The 19,071-nt window shown below is 46.1% G+C and overlaps 1 protein-coding gene across 1 annotated transcript in view; it reads left to right on the top strand.

The window, feature by feature from the left end:
* The first annotated feature begins 208 nt into the window (after window positions 1–208).
* Tusp (WD40 superfamily protein Tusp) overlaps window positions 209–19,071 on the top strand; it is a 201,913-nt gene continuing 183,050 nt past the window's right edge. Inside the window, exon 1 of the mRNA XM_065437783.2 lies at window positions 209–1,318. Within this exon, the coding sequence (XP_065293855.1) occupies window positions 1,058–1,318 (261 nt within the window). The 5' untranslated portion in view covers window positions 209–1,057. The remainder of the gene's footprint in view (window positions 1,319–19,071) is intronic.

Genomic DNA, 19,071 nt, shown 5'->3' with positions numbered 1-19,071 from the left:
TAAAGCAGCACACACATTGTCGCTTGATCTGATCTGTGCACCGAGCTTTCAATCCTTTTGGTCGTTCAGATATCTTTTATGTTGCTAGTAAACACTGATGACCGCTCATTTTATTGTAATGATGCCCAAAAGCTTTCACTACACGTGTACATTAACCGATGAATAAAGAAGTGCGAAAGCAGTTAGAGAATAATTCTGACTACGAAGCAGTGCCTGTGTAGAGTGTAGGGCACGTAAGCCTTTAATAGTGTAACGCAAGTACGTCACTCGCACAAGAGTGTCTGTTCCTGCACCGTCGGAGGGCGACACGTGCGCGGTTTCGATTTTCGGATTCTCACAGGCGCGCTCACCGCGACCCTCCCTCACGGCTGCTGCGCACTCCTTCTCCAATAAGGGAAGCGAGCAGCCCAGCACCCACTCGCGCGGTGTCGCGCTGGCTCGGGATGCGGCCCGGCGGCAAGCGCTCGCGGCGGCACACCCCGCGCACGAAATGACTACAACAACGACCACAACCCAACCCGCTGCTTCTCGATCCGGCCCCGCCCTGCGTTCTCAGACGACACCATGACGTCCGACTCGGTCGGTCAAGTCGCTACCGCCACCGTCCAGCGCAAGAGCCTACTCCGCGCGCTCCGTAGTCGCCGTCGTGCGTCTAGGCCAAGCTGACTTCTTCACTACCGCTTCTGACTGGGGGATAGTGCGTGACGACGTGAACGTGGTCAGAGGGGGGCAGAGTGATTCCGTGCGTTACTCGGGAAGGCGTGCGCGCGTGTGTGAGAGCGTCCGTGGCGCTTCCGGGTCTCTTCCCTGCGCGACATCGGCCGGGGGTTCCCCGATGGGGGAAACGCGACCGCCGGCGTGTCTCCTCCTGACTTGGCGGCGGCACTGGTGGCGGAGCGGGCCAACCTCGCCGCATTCGTCGTCGCGGGCTAGCGTGCTGCCGACGACCCGGCGAGTGGTGGCGGCGATCAATACGGCTCGGAGAAGAAAGACGGCCGGCCGCGGTTGTTGAGGGGCCGTGCGACGAGTAAAAGCGAGCGGGAAGAAGGTGGTCGCGATGCACCTGCACTTCGAGCGGAGCTGGTCGTCGCGCACCGACTGCTCGGTGCTGTCGCTCACGTGGATGGGCAAGGTGCCCGACGAGCTGCCCGAGGAGGACGGCTGGCGACTGAACCGCGTCAACTACTACCAGGACGGCTGGTTGGCGTCCGGCAACGCGCGCGGCATCGTGGGCGTCACCTTCACCACATGCCATTGCCGCAAGACGGCCGAGCACCCTCAGCGAACAAACTACAACCTCCGCGGTCACCGGTCCGAGGTGAGCGAGCCAGCTGAACGGGGGCGTACACGGTGGGCGCGCGACGTCACGTGCTTTTGCTACGGTTCGTACGTACTGCCTGGTGCGTTCGCTGTTGACGTGCGAGTACGCGTGCTTACAGCGAACCTGTTCGAACATCGTCGCTCGTCATACAGAAATGGTGTAACCGTTCGGCAAATCAAACGATGTCATGCTGCGTCAACTGAGCGCTTTCCCTTTCTTACACTTTGAGTGTGAAACCAATACTGACAAAGCCGCGTTTCTTGACCTGGCGACAGCCGAACTCATTTTGGCATTTGGATAGTCTCTGCGGCGCCGCTGGAACGATACATTTGGGGGAAAATTCAAGCATGTCCTATTCGACAACTCGATCAGCGGGTCTCAAGCTAATACTCCTGTCACATGGGCATTTTCTAGCGTATTTGAGCCAGTGCAGGTCGAACTCAAAGCAGCTCGAACGTTGCTACATCCTATTTTCAAGCATGCTTCACTTGTATAGTGCGCACTAAGCCATGCTTGTGCTCAATAATTCGAAGAAATGTTCAATGTAAATCGACGTCACTGTAGAGTGGCACTGCTCATCACGTGACACTGCATACATTTTTTAAATATTATTTTTAAATAACAGCTGACAATAAATGACAGCTTTTCAAGCATTTCGTTGAAGTAATATTCACAGATTTATGCGCAGTAGACGATAAAAGGAGAAGCCTGTGGAATGGTGCTCTTATTGTACCATGTTATTTGGCTGTGCGCACGCAGGCCTATTGGTATATATTTCGTTTGGTCTGCTGCTCGCAGGCAGCATATGACGTGGTTCGTCATCTGGCTTCTCTAACCACGTTAACGTTTTGTACTAAAAAGTATTGAGAAGACTGGAAATTTGCTTAGCTTTTTTTTTTCTTTACAAGACCATGCCGTTCGCATGTTTAGTGCACTTGGGGACTATTGGGGGCGCAGAATGTAAGGAAAATATACTTGTAAAACGTGCGAATATCTACTTTATATCAACTGCCTTAATAGTGATGAAGCTGAAATGCTACTCGATATAAACAACGATACCACTAAAACTACAAATGGAACGAATTTTCAAGTTTGCTCATATAGACATACAAGAAAAATGTTGATCATGCTTCAGGCCATGCTCAGGTCACCAAGTTCTTGCATCAATTTTGAACGGAACAAGATTGGATAGATTATCACGATTGAATTACGCATCGCAGTTTATTTCTCTAGAGCATTTTCTTGCAGTTGCTGCGCTAACTTTTCTTCAGGATGTTCCTAACAGCCCTGATCATTACTTTGTATTAATTTCATCTTTTTTAATTTGACTGCATAATCCTAAAGGGACGCTAAAGGCAAATACTAAATCGACGTGGACTGCTTAAGTATTACTTCAGAAACCTCGCAACGTTCGTTTCGTGCCAAGGAAAGTCGGCGGTATGGTGTCTTGCGCAAAAAGCAAGCGCCCGGTCACGGAGGAGAAACCGAGCCACGACAATGCGGTGGATTCGCCGCTGCAGCTGCTTTTTTGGTCAAGTGGCGTGGACCGTTCGGGCATCCCGCGACATCACGTGGAAGTGGCATTCTCTGCTCCTCGCAGTTTTCGAGAGTTTTCGCGCGCCAGAAAGAACCACCGCAGCACTAGGCGATGACGAAACTACAGAGAAGCGCGGGCGGCGCAGAGTCGAGCGAAAACGAAACCCTTTGGTCGCCCGCGTCGTTTTCAAGGCTAATGTCAGTCAGTTCTTTTTTCTAAAGAATGAAATAGAACTGGACAAGTTGTATTTTCCTTCGTATCATATTGCGATGCAACGATGTTTTTTATAACGACTGGTTGAGTGCCAGTAAAAGAATATAAATGAGGAGTGCCTTCGTCATCGGGCAAGTACTTGAGTGTCCCGGGGGAGTATCTAATCGAGTGATGTATTTACCTCAAATTCTCGATTACTAAGGCTTTGGCGCCTTAGAGATTCTGGAGTGCTAATCTATTACTTTAGCATGAGTAAATAGTTGCCTTTAGTGTCCCTTTAAGATATAATGTCGAAAGGGGGGAGGGGGACCACTCGTGTAATGTCAGCTTATACTATAAAATGAATTTCCAGCGTAGCGAGATGAGAAGTCACAGTCGAGAAGGATTGCTAAGCCGTATTTCTTTTCCTTAAAGCTATCCGCATTCGTAAAGTAAGTGATGGTATGAATGCATGATCACATGTTTGGTCACATCGGAGTAGAGAAAAATTTGGAGGGTAAAACATTGCAAGAACAAAACAACAAAGACGAAAGGATCAATAGATACAAAGACAAGTTTGGATGATCTGTGAGTGTTAATAATTGAAATTATACGAAGCTCTACACGGTACAACAAAACAGTTTTCTATCTGCGTAAAATTTTAGCGAACTGTAGACCTTAGCGAAATTCTCTTCTCAGGTTTATTTTATTCACGTTGCCTTGGCTTATTCCTAATTCCTTAATTTCTAAAATCCATCGCTAAAGCTGTGGCGACGATGGCGAGGTGCATCCTGGATGCTCTTTAGTTCATTTGAGCCGTCTGACGTATTAGTACATTTGAGCCGTCTCTCACGGTAACATCTAGCGAGCGACCCATATACACTGATATGGGTATCCATCATCTGCGGTTGCAAGCAACGGGCTGCATCAGAGATCTTGGAGGCCATGTCATAGCTGTCGGGGGCTGGGCTTGGGTTTCAGTCCTGGCCCGGGTGATCTTTTTTTTCAGCGTGCGGCTGATATTGTACGCGTTGTCACGTTTTCAGGTAATGAAGAAATGAGCGACTGTGCTCAGTACGTAATAAATGACAACTTTGAAACAAGTACGTATGTTGAACGCTGAAAATGGAAACACACCATCGGGACAAGTCAGAGAACGTCTAACACGGTACGCTGTTGAGGAATATTAAATGTATTTAAGCAAGAACTCAATAATACCTAGATATAGGCTTTCCGCTCGTGATAGAAAAACTTTGAGCAACAAGTTAGACTGTGAAGGTAAATGGGAATGCGCTATCACTGGTGCACGAAGTAAGGTACGTGAATTCTATTTTTTGGGGAAAAAGCTGTACTCGAGCCAAGATAAATCTTTCTGAAAAAAAAAAGAAAGAGGTGAGGCGTGCAGACGGGACGCAAGAGTAGAGAAGTGCACAACACGAACGCCGGCGTTCTTGTTGTGCACTTCTCTACTCTTGTATTCTGTCTGCACGTCTCACCTCTTTTTTGCATAATGAATCCTTACCAACTAGCTCAGCTTTCTGTCGTTCTAAGCTTCAAGTCTTACTGCTTTTCCTTTCAATTTCTCTCTATATCCGGCCAAACCATGTGCTTTTAACAAGATATGGACACCGAGAGGAAAACAAATCGCAATGAAAGCAATAAACAGGAAGGCAGAAGTGAAAATATATGCTTGCTGACGAGAAAGAGGCGAAAATGTAATTTATGGGAACATGTAGAAATTTACTGGCATAAAATAAAATTCACATTTTTGCTTATTGAAGTCAGGCTTCTTCTATTGCTTGTAAGCAACGCAGAGAAGAAACATTTACAGATAAATAACTTCAATGCGAAACTTTGGATTACATTTACTTTCCGGCAAGAAGAAATGAAGAACTGACCGACACTGTAATCGCTGAGAGATACGAAAACCAAAATTAACAACGATTTATAGTTGAACATTTGATTGTTTGATTTGCTCCTTCGTTTACTGCATGCTTAACTTCTGGCAATGCGACCATGACGTCGTTGAAGTCCACCTGTTGTTACTGTTTCAAGATCCAAGTTGGAACGAAACCGGCAATATTCAAGTAATCGCTAAGATCTTGGTGCCTGTGCTTAAAATGCTTCTCGATAAACTTTCGCGTAATCGAGCGCGACATGGTTACTGGGAAGTTACGTTTCAGCGAACCGCTTAGGCGAAAAACGAGCAAGTTGGCACAGTCTCATTCTTCTTTTCCTAACATGACCTCCAGTAGTCTTGATTTCCTTTACAATTAAAGCAACACGTGCATGATCAATACCATTTTGATAATACGATTTCCGGCAGTTACGAACCGCGCGCTATGTGTTGTTTTTTTGCTAAGAGCTGCCCGGGTGTACAGGCCATACCAGCATGTTGCTTAACTGAGATGTCTTGTAGACTTGTAAATCAAGCGTATTAGCAGTTGCAGAGAAGTTACGTGGTTTTTGGCACATTAGACAGTGGGATATGAGAAATGAGGCTAAGACGCTTTTGTTAAAATATTAAGGGTCTTTTAATTTCATTTTGACACTTACTTTACTAGGGTACTTTACTAATGCAACTTATTTTTGTCTTTAGTGTCTCGTTAAAGGACATACTGACAGGTTAGTCGCTATTACAATATATATATATATATATATATATATATATATATATATATATATATATATATATATATATATATATATATATATATATAATGTGTAGTGCTGCTTAACATACGGAAATGGAGGAGCAGCCTGAAGTATGCCTAATGCAATACCTGCTATCACATCAGTCTGTCGCTTGAGTTCAAAATAACTGAATTCAGTGTCAGTGTCTTGCATATAGACGATAGGCTGAAAGGCTAGATGACATCGCATCAAGTACAGTAACCTGTACTGTAGATATGGCACCGTGAGTTACGCACTTAGCGCAAATGTCGAATTATTCTTGCAGTAATGACACTCAATTTTAGTTTAGTTGGTCTCATTCCTGTGGCTACAGAATTCAGACCCCTGGAAATTCTTTGTATTTATTGTCAGGATAAGTAAAGACTCTTGGAGAAATGCCCGAGCGAACTTCTGGACTTCCTTTCTAGTGAACTGCGGCACGTTTTCTTTTTTTTTTTTACCGTCCGTTCTGTGAGCCGTGCTTGCGCAAGACACATTTACGCAAATGGCGAACGCGTCTGCGGATTGTGCGCAATTGATTTCTGGCGCAGTTGCTCCAGGTCTGGAAACAAAGCCTCCGATTGGCCGCGCCAAGTCCCGTTAGTCTGCTAAAATCCCCCATCTGCAGTCGAGAAAAGTGCTTGCGATTGCACAAACGTGCTCTCTGTACCTGTCGCTTAGGTTACCGTTTGAAGTGTCACTCCAAACGTTTCAGAGGACACTCCCAACACCATCTACCGCAAGGACGTTTGATGGACGTCCCTCGCGAGCGTCAATACACTGTGTGTCATTAGTTGTAGTTTTTACAAAAGAAAGAAAGAAAGAAAGAAAGAAAGAAAGAAAGAAAGAAAGAAAGAAAGAAAGAAAGAAAGAAAGAAAGAAAGAAAGAAAGAAAGAAAGAAAGAAAGAAAGAAAGAAAGAAAGAAAGAAAGATTAGAAGTCAAGCACCAAGAAATAAAGAACGAAACATGATGCCTGTTCGTTGATGTAGCTTCATTTCCAGCCTTCATTATTGTCCGTTCGCACTTATACCCAAACGTCCCTCAGCTGCTTCTATTCCACAGCCACTGCACAGATGTTGTGCGATTCTCTAGCTTTAACGCAGTATTTTACTCAGATAGCCTTGGCGACAGGCACCACAAGAACGCCAGTCAGAGTACGTCTCTCATACCACTCAGGCTTCTTAAGAGATGACAGCTTATAAAGTATAGTGAGTAACATTGATAAGAGCGTCGCTGGAAGGAGGTACAATTCCTCCAACGTGTTTCGGAACATGTCAGCACCGCCTCGTTTTTATAGCCTGGTCTGTCGGGATATGTTTATTGAACGAAGGTGCCTGTGCTGCGATTTTTGTGCGTTCAAATTAGTGGCGTGAGCACGTGTCCATGCGTTCGTTCTTATCTTCTCCAAATAATTCCCTTCAAAATGGGCGTAGTGTAGCAATATAAATGAACAGTGTACATAACTTGCCTGACCAAATGGGAAATACTGTTTCGCAAGGGGTGCTTCTTTCGCGGTTTACCCATAATAATGGAGGCATGCATATTTTTTAAATGTGATGCGCGTCTTCAGATGAGCTGCGTGTCAGTTCACTTTAGTTCCACGCTCTTTTCACTATTACTTATGTTTATTAATGAATTACACTTTAACATTTTTGTGCATCTACGAATTCACATGCCTCACTTCGATCAACGCAATGTTTACACCCAACAAATATTATCGGAAACGATGCACATTTATCTTCTGTTTCGAAGTTTCCGGACAGTGATGTCAAACCGTTTACCTTTATAGAGCTACCGTAGTCAGAATGTATCATCTCATCGATAAAGAAAGAAAAAGGAATAAGCAGGACCAACAGACAGCCACAAGAAGATGGAGTCAAAGTACATGCACCGCGTAGTGTGCGTGGGTTTTTGCTTCTCTTCGTGTTGTCATCTGCATGCGTTTTCTTTTTGTTTTTTCCACGAAGAGAACTCGCCAAGTTGCCTAATTATTGACTCGTCGAATAATGGATCCGTGCGGTACTCTCAAAGCTCACTCAGTGTTGAACGTGGTTTTGGGTACCGTGCTCTTCTCGAAAGCAATATTTTGCTTTCAGGCCATTCCGAGAACAGGTTACAATGCTGCATGGAGTAACAGTAGGTGCGCTGCAACGTTCTGTGGGCTTCCTCCACGGTCTTCTAAAGGCAGTGGCAGCAAGAAATTCCGGCGCATGCATGTTTCTAACGTACTGAAACGCTCGTACTACTACAGCAGAATACGAAGGAGACAAAGTTGTCGTAGGTAGTACTGCTTTCAGGTCTTCGTTGGCAGCGTACACGTTAAAGCGTGCTCCAATGGCAAGGAGATCGAGGGAGCCCGCTTCTTGTCGGTGGTTTCGTCGAATTTGGCGACGATAACCCTTACGCGTACACAAAAACAACCTCGCACTAAGTTATATGTTTCTCACAAATGTGTCACTATTTTGTCATTTCCTAAACTGTTTCTTACCCTCGCTCATAACTATATTGTTCCCCATGAGTTCGATCCGCGCTCGGGCATGTAGCTCTTACTGCAGATGAGTGGTCACGCATTGGATCCATTTGAGGCTTAATTCAACATTCACTTCCATAGGGTGGCTGCACTTCTCTTTCATAAGTTATCTCGAAGCAGCCCAAACTTGTGTGCCGAAAAGTATCAATTTCTGATATTTGTACAGGGATAACGCTTTACCTGCGAATACGCAGTAGAAGCTATCACCTTTTTTTTTCGGCACTGTATAATACCACAAGCTTACCTGTGCTACAGGTTCTTTATTTGCAGGTCTTTAGGGCACCTTCTATCTTTTTCCGACTCGCGTATCTCAACGCACCGGTAACTTTTCTTAAGTTTCCCGCAGCTACGCGAACCCTTATACATCTTCTGCAAGTAATTTCTTTGTGACTCAATTGTGGAGCTCCTGCAAAGGTACCCTAGCTCACCGGTCACCATTGCAAGGTTTTTTATTGGCATTTCTGATCGCTTGCCTTCTCAGTGTACTTATATATTCCTACAGCTCATTATTCCCCATTCGCCATCATTTGCTCACTCTTGTGTGTGTGGAGTATAGACAGCTCACCTTATTACACACAGACATCGAAAGCGGCAAGTTGCTTTTCTTTTTCCTTTTCCCCTAAAGTGTCCCTCACACAAAACGAGTCACCGTGCCATTAGAGGGAGAAAAAAAAATTAAATAATGTGACGTTCGCTTTAACGCACCTAACTGTGTTTCTCTCGATTAACAGACCTTAATTTTTCTGGTTTCACGCTGCCGTCGATTTCTTCTCAGTAATCACATTGATGGGTGGGCGTTCGCCCTCTGTACCTGAACGTGAACAGCGTTGTTTATTGAAACGAGGATTTCATTGTCTTTCTTTCTTTCTTTCTTTCTTTCTTTCTTTCTTTCTTTCTTTCTTTCTTTCTTTCTTTCTTTCTTTCTTTCTTTCTTTCTTTCTTTCTTTCTTTCTTTCTTTCTTTGCACCGCGGTCTCAATTATGAATGAACTCCGTCCTATAGCCTCGATCCGTGGTCCCTGCAACGATGACGAAGCTCGCGTAGTGGGGTGACAGTGGTGAGACAACGACTCTGCACGGGCTCCGTCCGAGTGGCAGGCCGCGTGCGGTGCCACGAGTCCGATGTGGCGCTGACAGATCGCAGCGCTCGTCACAGGATGGGTGCGGCGCACGTCAGTCGTCCGCCCCCGCCCTCAGCCGACGGTGTCCGCTGCCGCCTTCAATTATGCAAGAACAAAGCAACATCTCTCTGACGAAACAGACCGGTATACGTCGGCGTTCTTTGCGGCCGCAATATGGAACGCAGCATGCGGAAAACAGCGAGGGTATATCGTTCGGATTTCGTCACTTGGTGCTGCATCGCTTGTTATTACCACGTCTCTTTTCGGGAATGAGCTCCGCCGCGACTTAGCGTTTGTTTGAAGTGCGACGACGTGCTCCTATGTGTGCCCGCCACTATGACTCGCATGTTTTGATTGTCTACTGCTGAGCCGCGGGCTCACCATTCGATTTTCGGCCCATGTGAGCGCCCCTCATGCCGGTCGGGGAGGCAAGCAAATGGACCGGGTTTCTTCCACTTTGGTCCGCAGAAAACGGGACCCCGGGTGACCAAAAGTTGCGGATATTGCGGAATTAGCTCAAGAAGGAATTGTCACTCGACTTAGTCGCGTAATGAAAAAAAAAGAACAAAGCAAGAGCGTCTTAGGTATAAAGAGGCAGTGGTCCTTTTTGACTTTCGTGGCGAGAAGAAACTTGGTTCGCTAACGATGAGGCGACAGGAATACATCGAGAGTCTTCTGTTAAGGACGAAGTGGAAGAAACGCATAAAAACGGCGAGACCGGGCGTAACGTTGGATCGTCGCTGATAAGATATGGAAATAGAAAATCGATGCGATTGCACACCATCGGGAACTCGGCTATTGAACGCACACGCGTAATGGCTAACGCCAGCTATCTCCCAGCTTTTTTTTGGTCGAACACGTTATTTTTCCAGGCCTCATTTAAATACGTAGTCTTCTTGGAGAGATGCAAAACCGGAGACTAGGCTGTCACACGCCGGGCACAAAATCATCGAGCATTATTTATGCAGAAACGCCTATGGAACCCGGAGTTAATCAAGCCCGGGCCTTTTTGCCGCACCAGACTAGAAGAGAGAGAGAGCGGGCCGAAATGAATTCTCTCGCGTATATATACGCTTCGCCACGGGAACCGCCGTGTTACTGGATCCTGCCGACAGCAGCCGTGGCACGCCACGAGATCATCACTTTCTCATTTCGCGTACAGGGCAATGATCGACACGGTGTAATGGCGGGCGAAGGCAGGGGCTGCCGCGGCCGAAGCTTCGCGACACTGATTTGTCGGCGTGAGTTTTCTGGCCCGTCGCGACAACGCGCACGGCTCGGCGACGCCGTAGCGGTATGCGTGCGCTTGTCGGTCACGTCACACGCACAGTTACGCGGGACCCAAGCGTGAAACAACCCGAATCCAGGCTACGGCGGGCGATTAGAGTCTGCAGCCTAATGGTGGCTTCTGCTGGGCCGCAGCGTTTCACAATATCAAAATGGCCGGCGACACTGTGCATTCACCGTGGCCACGGACAGTGGTATTGAAGATGGCGCTGCTTGGTAGTAGTGGCCCGTACCAGAGTATGTGCGGAGATGTGTGTGTCTCTTCCTAAAAAAAAAAAAAACAAAAGACGAAAAAGGAGGACCCCGGGCCCTCCTCCTCAATGAGAGAGAGAGAGAGAAAGAGAGAGAGAGCTTTTCGCACTGTCCTTGCTCTAATTCTGCAGAAAGATCTCATTTTAAGGTTCTGATTGTACAGTGTAACCCTTGGCACTGTTATTTTTCTGGTTTAACCCACTTTCCACATTCGGGACGTTAAACACTGCGACTTAGTTTCTATTCCCGCTACCGCAGCAGCGTGGTACCATAGTACCGGCGATGTGAATTAGAAAAGACGGCCGTGGCGTGGTGACATCTTGTGACGTTGTTTACAACTAGAACACGCCAGAGAGCTTTCTGTGTTGCAGAACGCGTTTTGAGAGCGAGCATAAAAGATAAAGACGACAGACTGTTTTCAGAAAATTATGTAGCTATGTACACGAGCACATGTGTAGAACACACGGTCGTTTAATGGAGCAAAGCTCTTAGGAGCTTTCATTGATCACAGCGTCATAATAAATGTCCTCTTTCCGTATATGCTTTTCCCGTATATATGTAATCGTGTTCTGACACATGCGTCATTATAGAGCCCTTCGTCCATAGCAACAGTGTCATGTGTGCCGTGTGTTTCCTCTAACATAAGAACATGTCATGTGTCGCTTTTGCTTCAGCAATGTCCTTATGCTTGTTATTTTATCTCCTACGGACGAAGAATTAAATGAAGAATTACAAATAGATTGCTCCAACAAAAGCGACACATGACAGGCTCTTACGCAAGAAGAAACTCATGACAGACATGACGCTACTGCTACGGACAGAGGGCCTTATAGTGAAGCCTGTGTTCGCCCATAGGTAACGCGACGCTTGGTATATCTTCAAACCAGTTTTCACGCCGGGTTTGTAACATAAAGCGCGCGGGAAGTGTCGGTGCTCGTACGAATGAAATCCCTGACCCGTGCATGTCCAGAGGCGCCTACACACAAAGGCTTGTTGGAGGGAGAAGCTTGCGAGAGGCAGCGCCCGCAGCGACACCCTGCATGGAACGTACGAACGATGAGTTGGTTACTCATGAGATCAGGTCTCTTTTTTTTCAATTACGATAAATCGCCGAAGAAGCGAGGCAAATACCATAAGTCATGTCCATTTCCTTTCGTCGTGCCTGCGTCATTCGGCGAGGTAGTGACAGTTCTGAGCGTCTTGCGTTATATCAAGGTATCAAGAGGGAAGCACAAATTCAAGAAAGAAAATAAGTGTGAGTATACACATAAACGAAGATAAGACTCTCTGGCACACAGAAACGAGTCAGAACATTATACATCGGCACTACTCTAGATGCGCGTATTTCTCAAGCATGTTCTGTCCACTGCAGGTGAGCTGCCCTAGGGAAAAATATTCCATAGACTAACGGGACAGAAGACGGCTTCTGTAATGGAGCCGGGAAGAGAAGTGGAGGTGGGGGGGGGAGGGTGTTCACGGACTGCGAGCTGGGTTCGAAATAAGTAATACCCGCAAACACGACGCAATGAAAGAAAGGCAAAGAAAAGGATAGAAGCGACTGAGGACGCGGAGCGCGGGCGAAAACGAGAGGAAATGGACTGCAGCGTCCTGGCGCAGAGATGGCAAAAGGAAAGCAAGAATACGGTGCCATCAGCAGCGGACAACGAAGCTGCCGTGCGCGCAGCCATCTCGTCCAGCGGCGCTGGTTCGGCTGTTTGCGCAAGGCGTGAGCGCCCTTCCATCGGTCGCCTCTCCAGGACAAACCGGCCGGCCGGCCGGCCGGGGGCCAGAGTAGATTGGTTTGGCCCGCGCGCTCCCTGCACCTGAAAGGGCTGGACCCTCTTACAAAACCAACGAGGTGGCCCACGGTTTCTCCGCCACAGGCTCCCTCGTACGCACACGCACGCACGCACGTACACAAACATACTATCGGAGAGACCTATGTGCGCCAGGAGACCGTGTGGTTCGCCCAGGGCCTCGCCGCACAAACAAACGCGCGCTGCCGCATGCCGCAGTGCTCGCAGCGACGCCTCCGGCAAGTCGCGGTAGGCATGAATGTTTCTTTTCCCGTAACAAGTTTTTGCTTTCCTTCTTTCGTTATGTCCTATCTCATGTCTGGTCATGTTTATCTTTCGCTTTCGCGCCGCTTGTGTGCACACGTCTCTTCCGATCTTCCGAACTTTCCCCCCTTCTCTCTTTGCCAACCCATCTTCATTCGCCAAGTAGGAGGAGCGCTTGCCCACGAAACATTCATGTTGTGCGGATTTCTCCTCCATCCTTTCAGTCCCTATTTTTTCCCTTGACGTTCTCTTTTGTTGTTCTTTAGCTCGATCTTGCTAAGCCACTCTGGGCTTCTTACACTCCCATGTTTCTCGGCGCTCTCTTCAATAAGAGTGAACTGCAATAGCTTTTCTTCTCGTATCTGCCACTACGTCGGCTGCCATGTTGGGTAGAAAACGTTGTAAGGAAGAGAACCGGGTGAATTTCAACAGTGTTCGTTGGGCAGAAAGGGAAAACGGAGATATCAACATCCGCGGCCTCTTTGGCAAGTTCTGTAGAGTTGCGATGAGTTACGTTAAGATTCCACCTAAACTCGTTATACGTACGCGCTCAACGTTCGGTGCACTATCGTGGACTTGATGCTTCGTGTGAGAGCCATGGCGCAAAAGAGAAAGCGAGAAAGCGATAACCATACTCGTGTGACTAACGCGCTCATAGCCAGGATTTGCTCTGTCGGTACGGTCACTTGACCAACATTAAGGTCTGTTGAGAGACTTAGAAGGCCGATATATGGCTTCACAGCACAGGAGGGCTGGATACACGTCTTGAACGGAGTGCAAGCTGTAGCCACCCAAAAGTTATCTGATTTGTTGAATTCGCTATTTTTCTCTAGTTCCATCGTCGCCTGCGACGCCGCAATGGCGCGGGTACGCTCTGATATGAAAAGCTTAGGCAGCGACGACAGAACGAGCTGTGAACCTTGTTATGGCAGAGCATAAAATCAAAGCAAACTTTGTTTTAAACTCCAGAACACTAACGATATCAAATTAAAACAGGATGTTGTATCATGCATCTAATTTAATGCAGCGTAACCTAACCTAGCGTAACGTAAACGTCGCAAGACAATTTAGATATTTTACCATCCGTTAGCCAGCCTTTCTGATGTCGTCTTGACAGGTCTGACATCAACAATCGAAATTTAAAGTCCGTTCGTATCATGCAGGGACGCAGATTTAAGGAAACGACGCGAAAGAAAGTACACATGTCGTAGTCTGATAGTTAGCCTTTCTTATTTCACGTCAACGTTCACCCTTCTGTACCGGTTGTCATTCTACAAGGACAGCCCTTCTACAACGACACGATGACATACGCATAGGCTGCAAGTGCAGCTGGAATGTCTTTATAACAGCAGTCACTGTAACGTGACTGCGAACGAGAGTCCACTGTACGGCGACAAAGAGCGGAAACAGTTGACGTCCGAAGTCGAAGCTCAGCAGTCGCGCTGCGGGAACGTGCGAGAAAACAACACGAATGTCATGTGAGGAGAGCGACATGCAAGCACGCGAATGACGCTCTCTTCAAGCGGAGGCTTAAAAAAAAAAATAAGACGCAAGCATGAAATTGATAATACCGGATCCGTTACAGGCATTGGTTATTGTACAAGGTAGATATACAGGTTTCAAGGAAAAATAAAAAAAGATTAGAGACAGACGAAGTGCTAGACTGATAAGAGAGAGAAGTAAAAGGAAAGCGATGTTAACCAATGAAGAGTTCGGTTGGCTACCCTGCTCTGGGGGAAGGGAGAAGGGAAATAGAAAGAAGGGAGAGATGGGGGTACAGAGGCGTGCACGAACAGCACTACAGAGTCAAAGGCGCTCGCACAAGCCAGACGTTCTCGGAAAGGACAAAAGTGACTTCAGTGCCTTATGAGCCGATGATCGGTGGGGACGGTGTTCTAGTATTGTCTGTTCCCTCAGAAGACGGTCATCTACACTGATAAATGTCCATGGATTACTTGATTGGCTGAAGCAGGCTAGGTGACTATTTGTTGCCGCCCCGTTTCGAAGGGGATGCCAGTAAATCATTATTATTATCATCATCATCGATTTACATGCGGCTGGCTCCGTTTTTTGCGATGCGTGATTCACCTTGACCCGCTTAAAATAAGCGACACGTGTGCGTTGGCTAATTAATCGTTCACTTGGGAGTCTTCGAAACATGATGGAACGACAAAGACGCCGCCCAGGGCGAATAATCGTTAGACATTTAGCTTTGTTCGCAAACATCGATCCTAAACAATAGAAGCTCCCGTGCGTGGTGGGAAAGCCCAGTTTTCAATAATTGTTCACCTTGGACGGCGTTCGCCCCGTTTCATCGCGATTTTTTTTTTCGTCTAGACGTGATTTAATCAAACTCTGGATTTCATTCGTCAATACGGACCGCCAAGTTTCTCTGAAGCCACTCGAGAGTCTTAGCATAATTGATGGCTGGACTAGATATTTGTGTGGTTCTGGTACTCGTTATGGTTCTTATTTCTTTTCTTTTCTCCTCTTTCCTTTATTGTACGTTCGTTTACTTCCCTTTTCTTCTTTTTTTCTGTCTCATTTTCGTGTGTGTGTCTACTTTGGGTTACAGCTACCAGTAAAACAACACTTGACGCATAATAAGGTAGAAAACTGCGTGAATTGATTTAGATAGATAATTGTAAATGGCGCAACAACATGGGACAGTGAAAAGGCTACTGTAAACACAAACGCGCACTACTTGTTGAACCCTATATGCAAAACTTTCTATATGCGAGCCGCGGTCATGTAATTTGCTGCGCGCAATCTGCCAGAAAAAGAACGACAAGGCAAGATAACCAATAGAAAGGACATGCACTGCATGTGGAATGCCTCAGAAATTTATCTCGTGAATTGTTGCTTGCGCTTTATTGAGTCCTTGGTATCTTTGAACACAAAATAATAGGTGCACCTAAGATTGAGAATTGCCTAAATTGAATTTTCCGCGCCCTATAGCGCATACCGAACAAAGCACCGTTAGTGCAAATACAGACTATGAGAAAGTACTTGTCAGACGTACTGACAACGGTTCTTTTTCGTCTTATTTTTTTTTTGTCGCTATGCTCTTAATGTGGAAAAAAAGAAGAAAGGAAAGAAATAGAGGTATCGTTAACCATTATTAATGGGTCTGCTAGCCAACCATGCGATGCGGCCATAGGGAACTGAGATATGTCTACGTTACAGCAGCACAAATATATTGCGTAAATTAACAAATTTTGTGAGATATGATTCCCATGTACTATATCGCATATGGCCGGCGAATGCGTCATGAATTTTTGAATTCCTTGTATGTTTCGTTACGTTTTAAGCTACATTGTTAGTCTCGTTACGCATATGTACCGCTAAGTAGAACGTATTTTTAAAAACAGAAAAGAAAATGGTAGTTCTGCCCCAACGGCAAAGCACTGGCAGAAATAGCAAGGTCTAGTATTGGGATTTAACTCCTCGGAGGACGTTCTAACTACACGACGACGCGACATACACATGGGCGCCAAAATTTCTGGAACATTTAAATGCTTTAGCACGCCGTGTAGGGTGAGTAATGTCGCCGCACCGGCATCACTGCGCTGCCCGCAAAGATCATCGGCAGATAATTACATCACTTTGAAATTGCGAGCACTAGTATTGCTTTGCACTTTTCGATTGCCTGAGAAGCTTTAAGATAAAAAGCACACGTTGTGCATCAAATGTTTTATGACTGTTGTTTGCACGCTTTCATTGTTAAATATTCGGAGCAATAATTAAGAGAAAACCATGAAACCTCGTCCGTGTAACTATGTCGTTAGTAAAGAAGTAGCAAACAACATGCAGCAAACAAGTAAACATGTAGCATAAATATAAATAAATATATAGGGAACATCCCAGTGATTCCGACGGAAATAATTTACCTAGGGGTTTCATACGATTGCTATTGCAATAAAGTTGTTCGATCCACTAAGTGAAACTTGTACGAAACAAATGGCCTTGAGCACCGGCTATTGCTTCGGTCGAGCTTCTTGTCAATGTTACTGTACATCGCTCTGAATGTCGTTCCCCATAGGCTTCATTAATTAACTGGAACATATTTATCTCTTCCTACATAAGTTACATGGGCTACAAATGGAACAAGTTTGCAAGAATGTTCCACTCAGTGAAATATATGAGGAAGGAGACTAACAATATAGCAGTTTGGCCGTTTCTTATTTGCAGCTCTTCACGTTCGGTGACCGAGAAGAAGCTAAATCAACGTGTTTCTTCGCCGCGGGATATTTTCTTAGGAGTGTGGTGTTTACCTGCTCCAGGGTTTTTTGCCTGCTACAGGCCTTACTGTGCTCAACGGTCAGAGAAAAGCTACAAGAGACGAGAAACATGGACACGCGCGCTGCTTCCCGAAAGAACACCAGAGTCGAGATCAGTGAAGTGGCGGGACCTGAACTTGCTCCCGTACAAATTAGCTGGCCTCTGTCCTCAGAAGCAGCTTGAGTACGAGGATGCTCTCAATTAGTCGGCTTGTCTCTAGAAGCTCTTCATTACGAGAGGTTACAAAGAAACAAAAGAAAAGCTAAGAGGTGGGGGACGGAATTAAGTGCACTTGTTCGTCGCCTAAGATAAAGGATATTATTACCTTTTCTTTAAGCAATATTGTGACTGGTTTGCTTGCAGAAAAAGAAAAATCAGATAGAAAATTGAAGAAAAAAAAAGGGGGGGGATGAAATCTGGTAAAATAGGCCGCCAGAAAAATAAATCGTCATCGTAATACTACTATCCTCATCATCGTCACCATCCAATTTTATATTCATTACAAGAACGAAAGTGTCTCCCCGAGACCTTATTATTGTGTTGTATTTATCCTTGTTTTGCGCAAGCTGACACCATGCTGTGATTGTAAATTTTCTAATTTCACCGCACCATCTAGTTCTGTGCCGTCCTGGATTGCGCTTCCCTGACCCATCATATATAAAGAAGCGACTTAGCCGGCATCAAATATTATTCGTTTGCTATGTTACTAGTCGATTATCGTAAACACCAGTAGTCGTCGTCTTCATACGATTAGCTATACCGATATTTAGCATTGCAGAAAGGAAGCGACGCATTGTTGCATTAACGAGACTCTCACCTTATACGGAAAATATATTTCTGTTACTCTCAATTTCGAGTACGACGTTGGTTGACTAAGGTATGTATGCGCACGTTAGAGAAGCACAAATGAGAGGCTCGCATTTTATTTAGAGCATCACTTCAACGGGATGTTTCACCACCTCAAGCCACGAGTCCATAATACGAGCTTCGATCAACTGAAGCAGGGTGTGTGACCGGGCTAGTCGGTATTCCATGCTGGAGTGACTAGCGCAAGAGTGGACACAGGACACTAAAAAAGTGACAAGGACGAGCGCAACTGGTAGTTTCATCAATTACCAGTTACCAGCGACAGTGGCTCTGAAGCGAGCGGCGAAATGCATACGCCGCCCGCAGTGGCGTAGCCAGAAATGTTTTTTAGGGGCTGGGGGGGGGGGGAGGGGAGGGGAAGGCACGTACCTGGTGCGTTACATTCTGGCTACGCCATTGGACACCCGTGTCGCATTTTCATCTGATCCATTGGATACAATCAGTGACACGCATGCGCATGTCACAGCGACATTCGTACACGTTTACAGTTTCTCAGTAATGAAACTTCTTGTGCAGCGCTGTAATACTTACTGTGGTTACCATTAGTCGATTATGAAGGTTACACCAATCAAAGCTGCTTAAGTAAATACAAGAGGTAGTCATGCCGCTGTAAAGTTCTGATGGTTACTCGCCTTCACGTGGCAGTTAGGAAAAAAAAGAAGCCACGCCAGTTGCATTAATTTACGCGGACAAATGTGAAATTATGTACCTTTATGAAACGTTAGCGAGATTAGAGTATACCGCGTGAATTTCAAGGACTCCCACTCAGTTTTACCGACCTATCACTGGGATGCGTATCAATGTAAAGGTTGCTTCTAGCTAGTTTTTTTCCGTTAGCATGGATGCGGCATGAGATACAGTGGCATTGCAGCAAGCGTTGCTGCTTTTTCAAGGTTACTTCATAAAAGGTGGCTATCCGCTTGCTTTATGCAGAAGATGCGTAGCTGCT

This window comes from Dermacentor albipictus, chromosome 5, assembly GCF_038994185.2.
Source record: "Dermacentor albipictus isolate Rhodes 1998 colony chromosome 5, USDA_Dalb.pri_finalv2, whole genome shotgun sequence".
NCBI classification, from domain to species: Eukaryota; Metazoa; Arthropoda; class Arachnida; order Ixodida; family Ixodidae; genus Dermacentor; species Dermacentor albipictus.
The sequence above is the reverse complement of the archived record's forward strand: the minus strand, read 5'-3'. Positions and strand labels throughout refer to the sequence as shown.